The sequence below is a fragment of the Agelaius phoeniceus genome, chromosome 11 (assembly GCF_051311805.1).
Source record: "Agelaius phoeniceus isolate bAgePho1 chromosome 11, bAgePho1.hap1, whole genome shotgun sequence".
In the NCBI taxonomy this organism is placed as follows: Eukaryota; Metazoa; Chordata; class Aves; order Passeriformes; family Icteridae; genus Agelaius; species Agelaius phoeniceus.
In genome coordinates, this window is record NC_135275.1 from 17667540 (window position 1) to 17685669 (window position 18130).

Sequence of the window (18130 nt, forward strand, 5' to 3'; positions counted from 1 at the left end):
GAGTGATGACTTCAGAATAGCACAGGGGTACAGGATGGTGTTGAGTAATTCAAGTTTACTTTCTGCTAAAAGATCCCTCTGGTTTCACTGGCTCCCACAATTAAGGAGGAAAGCTAATTTGTTCTTGCCTTTCTTGGCTTGTTCCAGGCAGAAATGGCACTTTATGTTTGCTCTCCCCTTTCTCTATCCATCTCTGCTCTTCAGGAAGTGGCTGCACCTTTCCCACAGCTGAATCACATTCTGACCACAGGGAGATCAGTTTGCATCTACAGCAGTGCATTGAAGTCCCATCTCAAGGGTCTGTTTGATCTTGGCTGTCTGGAGTAGAGAGGACACAGCCAGAAGGGCTTGGAGATGAGATTGAACCACTTGTTCAAACCCTGGAGACAAGGACAGAAACACACCTTCTCCTGCTCTGGATGGGGCATTGTTTGACATGTGTGTGTGGTTTGTTTTACAGTGACCAGGAAGCCTGGGGGATATGGGTCTTGTTTGTGGGCAGGAGGGATTTTGGAGATTCCAGGTCTGATATGCAGTGTTTGTTCCAAAGAGCTGGGAGCTGGTTATTTTTTAAGTGGTGCTTTTAAACACCATTTTTAGGAATAAGAAATAAGTGCACAGATATGCATGAAAGACCAACAAAAATATATTACTTGCAAAGAGGCTGGAGGTAATTCAGTCTCAGAGGATGCTCTGGTAGTGCCACATTTTCTGCTGCCAACCTGGGCTCTGATGCTCGCCACTAACACAGACATGAGAAAGGTCCTGGTGTTTTAAGGAAGGATCACCATAAAACTGATGATTAGAGACTTGACAAGCTGGAAGAGGGCTGTGTCCTTTCAGATGGCTTTGGGTTATACCTGCTGAAAAATGAGGTTTTCAGGGGGACCAAACTCACTGAATCTCTTCTTCCTGTTCCTTGTGTTGCACAGAGCAGTGAGATCCAGCTGAGTACTGAGATTTTGTCTCGGTGCAGGTACCTCAGCCTTCTCTTTGAGTCTCCTGGTAATCACATGTGGGATCTCAGCACATCGTTCCCGATGTCCAGAGATGCCAGGAGAACCCTTGGGGGTCTCGGAAATCCTGGAATGTTGCCAAGAGTGTTTGGTGGCTTGATTTTGATCCATCCACAGAAGTGACAGCAGTTTGAGGACATGAGAATCACTTTAGAGTGAAAGGTGTAAAAGGGACACATTTAGAGAGTGAAATATAAACTTTAAGGTTTTTGGTACAGGGGGGTTATGGAGACAAGATGGAGGGATCAGGGCGTGTCTCGTCCTTCTTCTTTCTTCTTCTTGTCTTCCATCTCCTGTGGTGATGTTGGCACTTGGGGATTGGTTTATGGTGAAAGTGCACTTGCCAACATGGGTGAAAAGTATTGGAAAATAAAGGTAAATATCATGTACGTAGATTTTAGTATAAAAAGACATGACCGCCCCGTGGGTGGTCAGAGTGCCCTTGGCTGCCTTGCAGATCAGACCTCTGTTGGGCAGACAGAAAATTTTGTAGATAAGAAACAATAAACAATCTGAAGATCGAAAAGCTGAAGAGTCCAGACTCGTCCTTTGAAACATGTGCCACCCAAGAACCACCCTACCCGTGTCAGGGCAGAGACAGACAGCCGGACCCGACAATCACACACTAGTCCTGCCAAACTTTATTTTGACAGTGGAGGAATGGCTATTTTGTTCTCCAGGATACATCACTGTCACATCACCCACATGGCACCAGTCACCCCGGTTTGTAGCAGCTGCTGGGACTTGCTGACCACAGCAGAGCCTGTCATTGTGAGATTAAGGAGGGATTAGCCCTGCGATTTCAGTCAGCCTTAAGAGAAAGGTTAAAGACTTTGGGAGGAGGAAATACGTGTGTGTGTGTGTGTGCGCACATGTGCCTTCCAAAACAACAGATGGTTTCAATAAAGTTGCTCCTGCTGCTAGGAAGTGGCACTTCTTGACATTAGCAGAGCCATATCTCATCAGGGTTCTTGTTTCTAGCAGGCTGGCTCAGCAGGGCCAAGCCCATGTCTGGCATGGGGTAATCAGGGAGGCGCTCCCATCTCTGCCCCATTAATTGCCCCCTGCCAGGCTGCCCTCTCTGCTGATGGAACGCCCACTGTGCTCCGTGGGGCGGCATCGATCGCCTTTGAAGGGCAACTTTCCCTCATGATCTGCAATTCCCCCCGCTTAAACTGCAGCCAGAAGTGTCTTTGTACGGGTTCTGCAAGAAATGTGTGATTTCTTGGAACCGCTAAACAAAAACCTCTCTGCTCCAATCAATGGATCGATGTATTAAATTATTGTGCAGCTAAATTAATGTGCCCCTAGGTGACAGAATTGCAGAAAATGAGCAGTGTTTTATGCATTAAAGACAACCTAGTAAAAGATTGTTTTTCAAGGTTAGGTTGTTCCACAGTGAATATCAAGATTTTTCCAATTAAAATATGAGGGGTTTTCGGAGCTGCATCAGCTCTATTGCTTCTCACAGTGTCACAGTGCAAATTAACAGGTACAAATAACTGAAAAACTGGAAATAGTAATTGAGACATATTTGAGAGTTAGCAAGTGATACTGTTTTTGGTTTTTTTTACTAGTTTGTATTTAAATTTTATAGGTAAACAATTTTGCTGGAAATCACTGTGGGGTTATTTTGGTGGGATTTTTGTTTGCTTGTTTAAACTCAGGAGTCATGAAAAATGTCACCATTCATAATGTTGTCAAGAAAAACTAAAGAGCTTCTGCAGCCCTTGGTTTTCTCTTTGCAGGCTATATGTGGGGATAGGCTGTGCCTTCCTTTCATGATGCCCTCTTTTCAGTGAAAAAAACAGAAAAAAAAGCAAAGAAAAAAAAAGGAAAACAGGACGCAGTGACCTTTTCCTACAACTTAAAGTAAACATGATATCCAAAACGAAAATGGGAATATTCATGTGGATTAAAATGTGTTCCCTTTTAAAGCTGCATCCCTGGTTTAGATTTTCTTTGAATTTTGGTCCAGTTGCATTTCTTATCTTCATTTTACTGACAGCAGAAAACATGGGGAGTTTCCTACACACCAAATACGGTGTGGCAAGAGCTGCCTGTTCCAAAAGTGCTCTGTGCACCCTCCCTGGTGCAGCAGGAGCACTGGGGCAGGTCCCTCCCAGGGGACCCAAACCAACCATTTCATAGACATGATGTTCTCTCTGTCCCTATGCTGAAGGCAACCAGATGAACCAGTTTGCTAATTAACTTGTTCTGCAGGTGCAATGACAAAGGAAAACCTTTTCAACAACTTCATGGTTTGCCCCAACTCTTTTTATGGATATCTTCTGAGTTCTCAAATATCTGAAAAAGTTCGTATTTTGTCCACTTTCTCCTGAAACTTTTTCCTTTTCCTATTTTCTCTCTTGAGCTCATGACAAAGACGTTTTTATTCTGAAGGCAAGAATCCCAGAACACACAGTGCCAGTTGTGAGTTTATAAGGAGTCCAATCTCTCTAATCACAGACAGACTGTTTATTCCTTATCAGTTGACATAATTTCATTTTTATTTTGAACCTTTGGAATATCAAATGGGAAAATTTCACCACCAAGTGTGTGTTTTCAAGCTCTATCTCCAGAAATGATAAATTAGGTGTGAAATTAAAGCACAAGTGAAAGCATCCTGGTCCCTCAATAACAAGGACTTTGAATCCTTGCAAAATCCTAAAATAGGTTTCAGTGCATTGCTGCCAGAAGAACTAAAAAAAATTTTAAAAGTACCAAAAATTATTAAAATACATACCAAAAACTGTTATAAGATAAAAGGATTTACATGAATATGTCTATTCACAGCTCCCCATTGTCTCTTGGAAAGCCAGCATTTATGAAATCAAATTATTTGATCAACAGCATGAAGAAATTTGTGGCAGCATCAAGCCAAGAACCCAATTTTTCACTTCTACACTCAAATATGGGCCTGCATCACTCCACAGACAAAACAACAAGAGGAGAAAGAAATGATGAAGCAGAAGGTAAATGGAATTCTTTAAGAATCTTGTGATTTCTGAAAGAACAGGCTCAAATATTTGTGTGCAATGCAAATGCCATTTATATGAAGCTTTAACATGGTGTGTGACTGTCATGGATTTCAGAGCAGCTTGCACAGGGAACACATCTCATTCTGCCCTTCAGAGTTCCAGGGAATAAGGATGGAGAACTGGGTGAAAAACTGGGTGAAAACCTCCAGACTTCCATGGTGCTGCATCCTAGGAGAGCTGATGGAGGTTTCCAGGGAGGGGAGAGGGTGATGGAGTTATTCCACTCGAGAAAGGCTTCAGCCTCAGCAAAAGTGCTGCTATTGATACCTCTTAAGGCACATCTAAACCTGTTTGTATGGCAATTTGCTTGCTTCACCAAAAACCATACAAAGGTAAGCTATTTCAAGTGCTCCAAAGTGCCAGTTCAGTGTGGGATTTGTATTAAAAAACATTCTACATTTGGCTTCTGCATTTTAACACTAATCCAGCCCGGCCCACACACCCACACCGAAGGAAATGAACTGTATCAGGCAATGTCATTTGCTAAAGGCTAAGAGCAGAGGAATTCTCCATCCCCTCGTTTCACATTTCTAGGGACAATTTCACAGGCCGTGCCGTTGCTGAATGGGGAAATTGGAAAACTGCAGAATCGATTTGCAGACGTGAAGTTCTATTTTCTTGTACACCTCCTTCATCAGAGTCTCCATCACTCCTGCCTCGTGCAGCATTATCATCGGAGCAGCCTGGACACCACTGATAATTGCTGAGTGAGGGGAAGGCTGTGCCTTGCAAGCAAAAGTAAAACCAGTGGGGTGCAACTGCCTTTAAATTCACCTGTTTTGGAGAAGTGGTCATCTACTCAGGCTACTAATTTCTGAGAGTTAATGGGAAATTAATTTTAAAATATTATTCAAATTGGTTTTGTTTGCTTTTTTTCCCATGAAAAAGCTGTGAAGCTGTCTTAAATCTATTTTGCATAAAACCAGGAAAAATTGACACGATTTTGCAATGCTTCCATTATTTAATTCTTCATTAATTGTATTTCACAAAGAAAAAAAACCTCAAAACCTCTTCCACAGCAAACACCTGATAATGACACCATTCCCAAAAATGAGACCGGTAGCTAATTGCTTTAGTAAACTGGAAAACCTGTTGAATATCATCCACTTGACCTCTGGGATGGAGAGAGAAATGTGATATTAAGGGTCAGGGATAATAAAATAGTCACTTGTGTGTCTGCAGTCACTCAGCAGCTCTATGGGACAGGTAGGGCTCATCTGGCTGCTCACAGCGTGCTGGGCTTACCAACCCTGGAAAAATTCAGAATATTCCTGTGTAACCAGCTTTCACACCAAGCAGCCGATTATTGGTTTCTGTTAAAGGTGAATTCAGTCTCACACAGCTGTGGGTCTCAGCACACCCTTGCAGCACCAGGACGCTGGCAGGCATTCCTGTGCCCCTCTCTGCCGGCCCTCAGCACTGAGGCTGGCGCCAGCTCCGCCGGGCATCTCCGGGGAACACCTCCAGGGCTTGCCCCAGGAGCTCAGCGTGGGCAGGAGAACAGCAGGGATTGGAGGCAGAGGGGGTAACCTACCCCTCTGGAGAGGCCATTTCTGCCGGGTGTCCCTGGTGGGGAAGGAACAGGCTCCAAACCCCCGAGACAAGGCGCTGACGGTGCCCACGGGCCGTGCTCCGGGGCCCAAAATGGCGGCTCGCCCCCAGGCGCCGCCGCCTCGTTGCTAGGCGACTGGCAGGGCCCGCCTCCCCCCGAGAACTACAACTCCCAGGCATCCCGCTGTGGAGGGACTACAACTCCCGGCAGGCCCCGCGCGCCAAGGGCTGCCTGCCCGCACTACATATCCCGGCAGGCAGTGGGGGCAGTGCCCAATCGGTGTTGCTGATGCTGCGGGGTGCGCGGCCGGCGCTGAGCGGGGGAAGCGGCGCGGTGACATTTCCTGCCGGGCCGCCCCCGGAGCCGCTGCCCGAGCGGGGCCCAGGATGGCAGCTCTGGGAGGTCGGTGCGGGGCCACGGGGGAGCTCCCGGGGCGAGAGGGAGGCTCCTGGTGAAGGGTACCGGGGCCTGTGTGCTGAGGGGTGTCTGGGGGGCAGCGGCGGTGAGGGGGTTCGGGCCTGTGCTGAGGGGGAGCACCGTGTGAAGGGGCTCGGGGTGCTCGGACTGTGAGGGGTCCCTGCGAGGGCAGCGGAGCTCGGCTGTGGGAGGTGATGGCGTGAGGGGAGCGGGGCTGTGCGGGAGAGGGGCTGTGCTGTGTGAGGCTGTCCCGTGAGGGAGGGACCCCCCTGCTGTGTGAGAGGAGAGGGAGTGGGGTTGATGAAAGGCTTCCATGAAAATGGGTGTGCTCTTTCTCTTCTTTGCCCCTTTGTGTTGCCTAAATTTTGTTGGAAGCACTCTGTTGCAGTCAGCAGCTTTACCTGATTTGCAGCTCTGGCCACCTAATGTTTTTCTTTTGAGCTCTCCTTTGTTGTTTTTGTTGCGTAAAAATGTTGGTGCTATTACGAAACAGATTTTTGTGCTCGAGCTATTGCTCAATTTTCACTTTGGGATTTACTTCATTAGGCTTATCACATGTTATTTAGTAGCATATGCTCGGCTAAATATGTTTCCACGGTGATATATGAGCTCCTTCACACGTGAGAAATTTCAAATTATAATTCTGTTGTATTTGCAGAGAAAACATGTAACTGTATCTAGAAATTTATGTGAGTTTAAGTTAAGACTTATTGTAGGGTTGTTTCTTCATGAACCTCTGCTCTAACCATCACTTGTGTAAGGCAGGACCCAGTTCCTGTTTCAATGTGAAGTTAAATATTTACATACAGGCTTGTGTAATGATGGGGTGGTTTGGGGACTTATTTCATTCCTCTGTGTCCCTTTTTGTTTTAAGGGTCAATAAGTGTTGTGTTCCTTGACTTGATTTCCCCTTCCCCAGTTGCATGAAGTATTTGTATTGTTTTCCTTAATGGAGATAAACTTTATAGGGGTATAAACTTTATAACTGAAAGGTAACTGACACTGTGAAAAGGAAAAAAAAAAGTATTGAGGTCTCTTTATGTATTTACCCACCCTTGTCAATGTTGGGATTGCTGTTGAAGGATGATGATGCTGAGGAAGTATGGATTATCAATTTGTGCTAATTCCTGGTCATGCATGGGTTTTTGGCTGGTGTATGAATTTTTTGGAGGCTTTTTTTTTGTTATTGGGTGTCTTCTGTAAAAGTTTCAATTTTGCTTTGTAGAACCAAGTCAGTTTTCACAAACACTGAACGGAGTCCCTCCCTCAAACCAAGTCAACAGTGGAATGGACCCCTTCCATGCCTGTAGTATTCTCCAACAGCTGAAGACCATGTATGATGAAGGACAGCTGACAGATATTGTGGTGGAGGTGGATCATGGGAAAACATTCTCCTGTCATAGGAATGTTCTTGCTGCAATCAGTCCTTATTTCAGGTACAACCATCCATTGTTCTAGTGGGGATCAAAGCAGACAGAATATTAGTATAGGTATGGTTTTTTTAGATTTTCATTTAATGAAAATAAGTTCTGTGTGTTTATAGATAATATAGTGCACCTAGCAAGTGAAGATTACTGTTCCCTTAAGGTCAATGAATTAACAGTGTCTGTTTCTCAAAGGAAAGTTTCATTGGAGACAATGTCACTCAATCTTAAGCCAAGCAAAACTGCCCCCAGTACTGAGAGTATCAGAGATACAGTAAGAACACATTGAAACTATTTGTTTCTTTTCAAGTTGCATATTTTAGCATGCTGAAGTATGCATATGAAATAACTTGTTGAAGGTTGAATGCAAAGACTTGGATATGTCAAGACTTTTGCTTGTAAACTCAGTGAATTTTAACATGGGGTTAGTGAGATAATTAAGCAAGAAATTCTACTTTTGTTTCAGTAAGTGTCAAAATGATCTTACATTGAGGTACCCCAACAGGAAAGTGTAACACCTGTGATAAACGTGTTTGTGCTGACAGAGGGGCAAACGCATTGGGGCTGGCTGTACAATATATTTAATTTTATGCCTGTAGCTGGAGGTAATTGCAGGCAGACTGGTGAAGGTAATTGCAGGCAGACTGGTGAAGGTAATTGCAGCCAAAGTGCTGGGTGTTTGTGCCTTGCAGATCGATGTTCACGAGCGGCCTTACCGAGAGCACGCAGAAGGAAGTTCGGATCGTTGGTGTCGAGGCAGAGTCGATGCATTTAGTGTTGAACTATGCATATACCTCCAGAGTAGTGCTGACAGAGGCCAACGTTCAAGCTTTGTTCACTGCAGCCAGTATCTTCCAGATCCCTTCCATCCAAGACCAGTGTGCTAAATACATGATCAGTCACTTGGACCCGCAGAACTCCATTGGGGTGTTCATCTTTGCTGATCACTATGGTCATCAGGAACTCAAAGACAGGTCACAAGACTACATTCGCAAGAAGTTCCTGAGTGTCACCAAAGAGCAAGAGTTTCTTCAGTTGAGAAAAGACCAACTGATAAGTATCCTCAACAGTGATGATTTAAATGTAGATAAAGAAGAGCATGTTTACGAGAGCATTATAAGGTGGTTTGAGCACGAACAAAATAAGAGAGAAGTGCACCTTCCAGAAATATTTGCCAAATGCATCCGTATGCCTCTGTTGGACGAGACCTTTTTAGAGAAAATCCCTCCCGCGTTTGCACAGGCGATGGCCAAAAGCTGTGTACAAAAGGGACAACCCAGTGCCAATGGCTACACACAACGGCTTGGAATGACCGCTTCCGAAATGATCATATGCTTCGATGCTGCCCACAAACACTCAGGAAAGAAGCAAACAGTGCCTTGTTTAGATTCGGTCACAGGGAGAGTGTTTAAACTATGCAAGCCACCCAATGACTTGAGGGAGGTGGGAATTCTGGTGTCTCCTGATAACGACATTTACATTGCGGGTGGGTACAGGCCCAGCAGCAGCGAGGTCTCCATCGACCACCGAGCCGAGAGTGACTTTTGGATGTACGACCACTCTGGCAATAGGTGGATTCCCAAGGCTCCTTTGCTGCGGGCCAGAATAGGCTGCAAGCTGGTTCACTGCTGTGGGAAGCTCTACGCCATCGGGGGCAGAGTGTATGAAGGAGATGGGAGGAACTCCCTCAAGTCTGTGGAGTGCTACGACAGCCGGGAGAACTGCTGGACAGCTGTGTGCCCCATGCCCGTGGCCATGGAGTTCCACAGCGCTGTGGAGTACAAGGATAACATCTATGTTTTACAGGGTAAGGTGCTTTGACTGCCTCTCTGGTGTTTTATTGGAAGTGGGGATTGTTTGTTCTGACTTAGGCAATTTGGAAAAATCCCTTGGGCAATGGGGTGGGAGGGAAGAGGGGGGGAGCTAGGAAGACGGAGGTTGCTGCTTGAATTCTCATGCCTTGGGAATGTGTCACTAAGTTGTAGTGCTGAATTATTGCAAAGATGGCATTTTTGGTGGTATTCTGAGTCAGCAATACAATATTAAAATTAACTTTGAAAATTCTTCATTAAATCTTTACCTGAGTGAAATGCACCAATGTTGAAGAAAAGATACTATCCTATGAAAAAGCACTTTGCATTTTAGTTGGCTAAAGGTGAGAAAATTCCTAGTGTCTTATTCTTGGTGACTTGTAAAAGTTGATTAACGACTTCTAAGCCTTCATTTCCTGCCCTACCGTGCTTTCTGAAATCATCTTAGAAACTAGAAAGAGATAAAACATCTCTCTTCGTTAACTCTGTTCCTTTGGTCAGTAATTACAGCACTGCTTTTACATTCAGTGCACACTGCAAAGTGCTGAGACTGCTCTGAGGCTGTGGTGAGAGGGCCACAAAGTGGGAAAGAAGGAAGGAGGGGGAGGTGTCCCAGTTTTGTTTTGCTGAGGGCCACCTCTGTAAACACCTGCACAAGTTGGGGTCTCAGATGCACACCAGCTCCTTCTTGGGTCACTTCCATACAAAGCTGGATCACAGGGAAAAAACAGAGAATCCTGTAAAATCCTTACTATTTAGCAGAAGAAGTTAACATTCTTTCTTGACTTTGCATTCATGATCTTCCATGTGACTTGCAGTTTTCTTCTTCCATTGTTTCTGTGTCATGTTCTGCTCTTGTTGGTTGTAGCCTTAAGTAGTTCTGTTGTGCTAAAAAGTTCTTTAAATCTCTCTTGGGTCAGATGTCTGCTTTAGGTGTTTAGAAAGGAATGCTGAAGAATACTGAACTTAGTATTTGTTCTTTTAGTGTTTCTTAGTACTGATAAAAGGTGGATGATACTATAACCTATAGAATAAGAGTGCACCTTGTTCACAAATTTCAGCTGCTCTGATTCTGTGCTTCAGTGCTTTAAGTGACAACTGACTGCTCACACAAATAAGCTACTTCCTGTGCTAACCAGCAAATTCTAAAGAGTCGTGTTATGGGTGGCTAGAAACAGCCTTGATTGAGCTGTGCTGTAGTACAAAGAGGTCAGCTTTTAGTAATTTTTCTAGGGAAAACTCCTATGTTAGAAGTAGTCAATAAGAATTGATGAGAGTGTGAAAATGCCTGTGGAATGCTAGTGTCAGTCACAGGAGATTGCACTGTGGAACAAAACTGAATAATCAAAATTAGTATTATCTGTAAGATTTAAACACTGTTCCACCAATTTTACTGTCTCATTTCTGCATTCTTTGTTATACTTGAGGTGTTAGGTCACACAACAGCTTGGTTAAAATTCTTGAGATAGCCAGGTGAAATCATGTATGATTTGAATTCTGCTAGTGTTTGGCAAATGTAAGGGAGTCAAGGTAGTCTTTATCCAGTATTTTTCATGAAATGTAGAGAGTTTTTGGTCACCTGAACTTCCTTTATCTGCAGTCTGTAGCTGCTGCTCTGTGCACTGAGCAGCAGAGGTGTTTTATAACCTAACCACAAACCTAACTGTGAATCAGTAGCTTCATGCAGGTCCTCCCCTGGCTTCCTTTTCAGGAAATCAGCCTAAATGTGTAACCCAGCCACCTGATACCAGTAGCTTCAAAATCTGACTGTAGTATAAGACAGAATTCAGGGTTTGAAAACTGCTAAACCTGAGCAAATCATTGTGAAACTCCCCATCTGCAGATGACACATTGTGAAGATGTTACAGAGTGAAACAAATGTACTTCAGATATTTCAAGACTGGAATCTTGAAAGGTTTTGTCCCAGATTCAAAAGCATGGTTTAGAAATAATACAGGATACCTAGAAACTGTGTAAAGTGTGTTTCTTTCTAGGATGCCTAGGAACTCCATATACTGTGTAATACGTGTTTACACGTATTTCTGTGTAACATATACTTCAAATTCCTTCTGCTTCAGCTGAACCAGAAACTTGAAGTAGATTTTAGTCATGCTGTTAGTATTTTTGTAAAGCACTAAAAGGAAAGCAGCTGATGGTCCTGGGGTGTTTGTTTTGGGATCCAGGCTCTAGAAAGTTTAGAGTGTTTGTGTCTGTGGAAGGACGTACCTGAGAGCTCAGTTACTGCGGAACTGTTGGTCTGGAAACAAAGCATGAGTTGTGTTTTATTTTTCCTCTCTCTTCAGGGGAGTTCTTCCTTTGCTATGATCCTCAGAAGGATTACTGGGGATTTCTGACCCCAATGACTGTGCCTAGGATCCAAGGCTTGGCCACAGTGTACAACGACTCCATCTACTACATCGCAGGCACCTGCGGGAACCATCAGCGCATGTTCACCGTCGAGGCCTACGACATCGAGCAGAACAAGTGGACTCGAAAGAAAGACTTCCCCTGCGACCAGTCCATCAATCCATACATCAAACTTGTTCTCCTCAAAAACAAACTCCATCTCTTTGTCAGAGCTACTCAAGTCACTGTTGAAGAGCACGTTTTCAGAACCAGCAGGAAGAATTCACTCTACCAGTACGATGAGGTCACTGACCAGTGGCAGAAAGTCTACGAGACTCCAGACAGGCTCTGGGATTTAGGCCGGCATTTTGAATGTGTTGTTGCTAAATTGTATCCGCAGTGTCTTCAGAAAGTTATTTAAATTCTTTATTGTTTTTTTGGGTTTGTTTTTTTTTTTTTTCAGTAACAGGCCTTAGTGATTTCAGTGGTAATTTGATGCTAGAGAAAACATGTCTTAAAGGAAAACAAAGAAATTCTGTCAGTATTTATTGTAAGATGAAACAGACAGTTTTTTGTATATGGGGATGGGTGCTCTTTAAAGGTTGCAGTCCGGGGAGGGACTTGTTGGTTCAGTTTCATATTTACTGATATTTTCCTGGGAAATTAGAAGGAGGTTACAAAGTGCAATTATCAGCATTTTTTTTTCTGGTATACACTTAATCATGTCATACTAAAGGTTTTTTTTGTGGTAAAAGCAAATTAAGTGGAAGAGCCAGGATAACTATGCACTACAGTGAAAGAAAATCTAGCATTAATAGTTAAGGATGTCCAAGATGTGTTGAAGTGACTTTTCTTCTTTTTCTCTTTTTTTTTAATACGGGTAAAATTTGAGGCAATATCACTAAGTTTTGTTGCTTTTTTTTTTCTAATTTAGATTGAAAGTACATAGAGAGGAATGGTAGATCCTGATTCATAATGATCTCTTCTTTTTGTACTGTTTTTGAAGTCTGCTAAGATGTTTGTGATGTTGTTTGTGCACTGCAATTTGGGAGAAAAACTCAAGTCAGATTTGGATTGTGGAGTACCTTTGCCCCGGATGGAGGCCTGTTCATATTGTTGTACCAGTTCCTGTCTGTGGATTTTTGTTGAGATTGAGCTTAATGATAGTGGGGAAAAAAACCCCAAAACCTGTTTTTTGCCACATAGGTGTAGTGCTGTAAAAACTTTTTTTTTAACACTGATTAAAACTTTTTTTTTCACCCCATAAAGGGCTTTAACCCAAAAGTTGATGGTGCTAGTACATTTTTAATACTTGTTTGTCTGAACTGGGCCAGCCTTCTGCTACTGTTTAAGACAGCCTGTTATTTTCCATGGAGTGTGTGTCTGTCTTCAGGCCCTGTCCTGTCATCAGATTCTTTTCTAACCTAACATTTTTACTGCAGTGGTGTTCTTGCACAGAATGGTGACAGGATATGGCCTTAATAATACTGATTCTCTTTTATTTTTTCTCTTTGTGTGGAGTGTTCATTCTGTCTCCACTACAGTACAGTGCTATGTGCAGAGTTGGCATGTGCTCTGGTGATTTGGAAAAGTGTGGTTTAACTTTGCAAGTTGTTTTTCTTTTCACTTTGCAGTCAAGCCCCTAACTATCTTCTATTTCCTTCTGATCTATAATGTGAAAAATTGCACTACTGAGCTGTAAGCATTATCCAGTGTATTAAGCAAAATTGACAATAAGCATCCATGGCTTAAATTATTTTATGGGAAATACAGAATAAGGAATATATTGCAACACTTGTCTTTATGTATTTAACATTTAACTTATTTTTTAAAAGTAAGTAAGTTTGACCTTCAGCCTCTACTTCAGTAGTGAAAATTGGATTTAAAAGGGAAAAGAGGACTCCTAAAACTTGCATCAGGTTTACCAGCTTTCTTCCAGCTCTACTTTTTGCAGAGCTTTAAGTTATCTTATTCATTTCTGGTTTTTTCTGTTGACCTAAGTAAACCAGTAAACTTGACATGGCACTGGCCGTCACAGCCTGAAAGTGCTTACCATTATCTGGCTTAGCAGCTGATATTTCAGTCAGCCAAATATTTAGCTCATTGTTTATCCCCCTGGCATGGCTGAGGATTTGGATAATGTTTGTTTACTACGTGGTCTTCCTGTTCCCAAATGGAATCTTCCTAATACATGAAAATACTCACTTGATTCTATTTATTAATTCTTGCACAAAATGTTTGAGAGGCAAAAACAAACAAAAAACTGTGAAATGAAAAGCAAAATAAAAATGCCTCTTTACATTACATACCTCATCTTCCAGAGATTCACCAAACTCTTCTTCCAATGCGAGCACCTGCGTTTTGGTTTTTTTCCTGAATTTGGCAATTCTCGCTAAGACTGCATTTTCCAGCAGTGTTCAGGTGTATTGTTTCTTTGTTTAGTTTTCTTCTTCTGGATAGTTTTATCTATATGCATAGCCAGGAGTAAGGGGTTTTCTGAAAAGTACAAGTAATTTAATTTTTAACTAATGATCCTTAGTCCTTGGCTAGCTCTCTTTGCGCTGTTGTAGGCCTCTAGCTGCAAGCTTTCTGAAGCACCCTCCCTAACAGTGTTGCATTTGTGTGTAAAACCATTTTTTTTTTGCAAAGTGTTCTGTAACTTTTTCCTTGTTTCTTTGTTTGTGTTTCTTTTTTTTTTTTTTTAGCTTGGTTGACTATTTACAAGATTTCTTGCTGCTTTTTGACAATCTATATTTATTTAGTAGAACAAATTTCAATATATTACTTGAAACTATGAAATAGAATTGAGTTAGCAGTTGACTGGTCATGTGATGTATAGAAGTACAATATGCTGTGGTTAATTCTGCAGTAGGTTTGTTAATTTTGTTTATCTGCACTAAAGTACGAAGATCTCCATTCTGTTTAACCATTCAAACTGAGGGTGTGATCCAAGTCTGTCATGTGTTTGAAAGCTAAATCCTGGAAACTGCTGTGGGAGTAGAATATACTAAATCTTTTGCATGAGGAGTTTGTTGAGACAGTAATGTAGCTGTGACATTTTGCCAATTCTTAAATGCTTCTACGTTACGCTGAAAGTCAGATTCCTGGTAAAGTTTTGCTTTAGAGTCAGGCTTAAGTAAACTTGCACAGCACAAAAAAAAAATAATTGCACCAAAGGTACTGATAATATTTGAACAGTGATCTGTACATTTTGCTCATTTGGAATTTTTTTTTGCATTTGTTTATTTCCCTTTATGAAATGAATTTCTAGTGTTGTAAGAACTTAGGTGAGTGTAAATCTCTTCCAAAATTATTAGTTACTTTAGAAGGAAACATTTTGTAATTTCCACTTGCTTCCATCAATGAAATTTAGAATAACTCAGAGCAGTTTTGGTGCACCAGACATGCAGTGTGTGTATGTTCTACAAGAGATCCAAGAGCTCCCTGTTTGCGAGGCTGTTGAGAAGTGGCATCCAACATTCAGTGCTCAGGTATGTTAGTAAGAAGTACTGTAGTCCTATGAGGGCAAATGTGTGGATTTTTAAACATTTTGCCATAATTGCACAATTTTGCATTTTTACTTAATGTCATGTTATGTTTCTTAAAATAAACCTATTGTTGAAATACAGTGGAGTTTAACTGTTTTTGTGGCAAATCTGTGTGCATTTTAGTAAATTTCTGAAAATTAATCTGATGTATTTTTGATGTTTGTTCAGTTCTTCTATTTCTGCACTTGTGCCTCACCTGTGTGTAATGTCACTTCTTTTTTAATGTGGAAGGTGCTTTGTTCTTTTGTCTCATTCCTTGTGGCTGTTCAGCTGTAACTTCTGGTTTGTTTACACACAGGCAACATGGTCTTTCCCTTCCCTTTCTCCATGCCTTTGGCTGCAGTTGGCATCCCAGCAGGAGTGGCAAGTGGGGCTTTCCAGCCTGAGAACACTGTGTGTTGGAAACCCCCAGCCCCCCTTTTACACTGAATTTCCCAGCACCCTTGCTGCAGAGCTGAGAACTGGAGGCTCCTGGCTATTAAAGCAAAGCAAAGCTGCTGCAGTGATGGTTGTAACAGAACTGCTTGTACATGATACTGGTTGGCTGAGAGCCTTTGTTCCCTTCCAGAGGCTCTCATGACCAGGGGAGATGCCAAGTCATGGCAGCCTGGGAAAACACCACGGGATTCTCTAGTGCTGATTCTCTTGTGCTGACACTGTCAGGTTCTGCAGGCAGTGTCTGTGTGCAGCCAGGGGCTCTGATCCCCCTGGGACTGCAGAGCTGTGCTGGGCTGGCTCCTGTGGCTGGGATGGTGCTCTGGAGGGCTGCACTCTTTGGGAAAGACAGACCAGGGAGGCACTGTGGATCTGGTGGCAGCACTTGGGATGTGTCAAAGGGTGTCTTGGGGTGGGTGATGAGTGAGTCAAGACTCAGGGCTCTGCTCAGGGCAGTCTGGGCAGTGTGACTGCTGTGGGTGTTTGCTACAGGCCACCTGAGCACAAGAGAATGAGGCTTTCTCCAGGCTGCCTCTTCAGAGGTCCTGGAGCAATCCCATAGGAAAAGGCCCTGCAGGGAATGGGGGTCCAAGAGAGCTGGTTGATTTTAAAGGATCACTTCCTTCAGGGTCTAAAATGATGCAAGCTGATGAACAAGAAATTGGGTAAAAGGAGCAAGATACTTGTGTGAGTAAAAAAGGAATTCAGTTCCTGCATAAGCAGGAAGCACACAGGAGATGGGAGCAGGGTCAGAACAAGAGAGGGACAGGAGTGTGTCAACCATGCTCTTTGATTCCCTAATTTCTCTTCTGCTGCTGTGGCAAAGATCAGAGACATGGATTGTCCCCCAGTGCCCCAAGTTCCTGTGGAGCTCTTGTGAAATCCTTTCAGTGCTGGCCTGTGTTACAATGCCAGTGCTGTAACAGAGGAGGATGACTGGGCAGGGTCAGGTTAACCTGCTCAGGTGCAAAGATGGTGAGCAGCTGACCAAGGGAGCCACAGGTTTGCAAATGATGATACTCTTAAGGGTCAGTAAGGGTACTAAATTCCAATTTCCTTCTTTGGCTACTAAAGTAAATTCCAATGTATTTTTTTTAAGAGAGAGGTAGCTGAGCCCTTGAGAGATTTTTCCTGTCTGCAGGTTGGGGATGGAATTATTTACTAGGCATTTTTTTTTTTCTTTCAGAGACTTCCTTCTAGAAGTGAGTTATTTTAGAAGCTTCTGCTGAAGGACAGGAACACACAAACCCCTGCACACCCCCTAAAGCAAAACTGCATTAATTAAATGAACTTATCCACTGTGTTTGTGCCCCAGAGCTGTGCAGTGCATGCTGCATGCAGGGCAGTATCTCCCAGCTTGTGCAGCCAAGAGGTGGGGAAGTAACCATCCAGCTGTTGCTTTCTCCTTATCTCTCTGCACATGTGCTCCCCCCTGGGCCTCTCAAAGATGGAAGAGTGAGACCAGCAAAACTGGAACCTCCCCCATTTCTTAATATCTCACTAAGGTCCCCATGCCTCACTGCTGATTGTTGTGTTTTACACAAAAAATGGTACAAATATCTACTTTAAGAGGCAGGTTTTTATTAACTTTTACAAAGATTATGTGATCAAATAACAAGTATAAGATACAAAACAATCTGATTTCTAACATCTCTCCAAGAGGAATTTCTGAAGTACAACAAAAGCATTTGTCAGCTTTCCCTTTCAGAAGGTGCTGGTGGGGTCTCTTTGTTTTTAACCAACCATAGAACACAAATCCTGTACAGACTGTACATCTCTGAAAGCTTTGGCTCTCTACAAAATGCAATTTAAAGCAGCCTCCACCTGAGGGGGGGGGGGGCAGTGAGCAGACAGTGAGAGCGATTGAGCACATGGACAGAACCCTGAATATTGTATTTCCTCATGGTGAAAAGTGCTGGGTTCTACTGTTTTTGAAGGATTATGCTGTATTCCTGCATGTCACAAGCTTTGAGTGGAGAAGGCCCAGATCTGCCTGAAGAGGAACAAAAGGGAAATAGGTGAAGCATTATGCCCTACTCTTTGTAGCACCTGGATGATGGGGAGACCTTCCCAGCATGGAAGGACCTCTGTGTAATTCATACAAGTGGGTCACAGCTTGCTCCTCTGCCCTCCTTCTTTCTGTGGCTGTGAGCCAGGGCACTCCAGGGTAACAGGGCTGGAGCTTGTGCCCAAATAACCTCAGGCTGCTGTCTTTTAACAGATCAGCTCCACAATTTACCATGCTATGTGCGTATTTAGACCTTTGAGTGTCACTGAGTGCTAGAAATGATAACATACCTGTAAAACATCAACCTAAATGGTACCAAATCTATCTGTTTTAAGGAATGCCCTCTGTCTCCTTAGATCTCCACATGACCTGCTTTGCAGCCCTCACTGTCACACAGCTGTAAGAACTGTGAACTGTAGGCTCACTTTATGCCAGCTTTTGATCCTTTTGTTTAATGATAAATATCTAATTTTTGATTATCTATAAACTCAGTTCTAAATCCCATTAGATCAATTATTTTGAAGTCAGGATG

General features: G+C 43.0%; 1 protein-coding gene across 1 annotated transcript; it reads left to right on the top strand.

Annotated features, from left to right (window-relative positions):
• Window positions 1–5899: 5899 nt before the first annotated feature.
• Window positions 5900–15235, top strand: KBTBD8 (kelch repeat and BTB domain containing 8). Its single transcript, XM_054639911.2, has 4 exons — window positions 5900–6011; window positions 7252–7462; window positions 8143–9257; window positions 11565–15235. Exons 1-4 carry the CDS (start codon window positions 5996–5998, stop codon window positions 12026–12028), a joined length of 1806 nt encoding a protein of 601 aa, XP_054495886.1. The 5' UTR covers window positions 5900–5995; the 3' UTR covers window positions 12029–15235.
• Window positions 15236–18130: the final 2895 nt, after the last annotated feature.

Bases quoted from the DNA above. Each gene is read 5' to 3' on its own strand.
- KBTBD8 (XM_054639911.2), top strand. The intron at 7,463-8,142 runs GTACAACCATCC...TGTGCCTTGCAG, and splicing joins GCAATCAGTCCTTATTTCAG to ATCGATGTTCACGAGCGGCC. The intron at 9,258-11,564 runs GTAAGGTGCTTT...CTCTCTCTTCAG, and splicing joins TAACATCTATGTTTTACAGG to GGGAGTTCTTCCTTTGCTAT.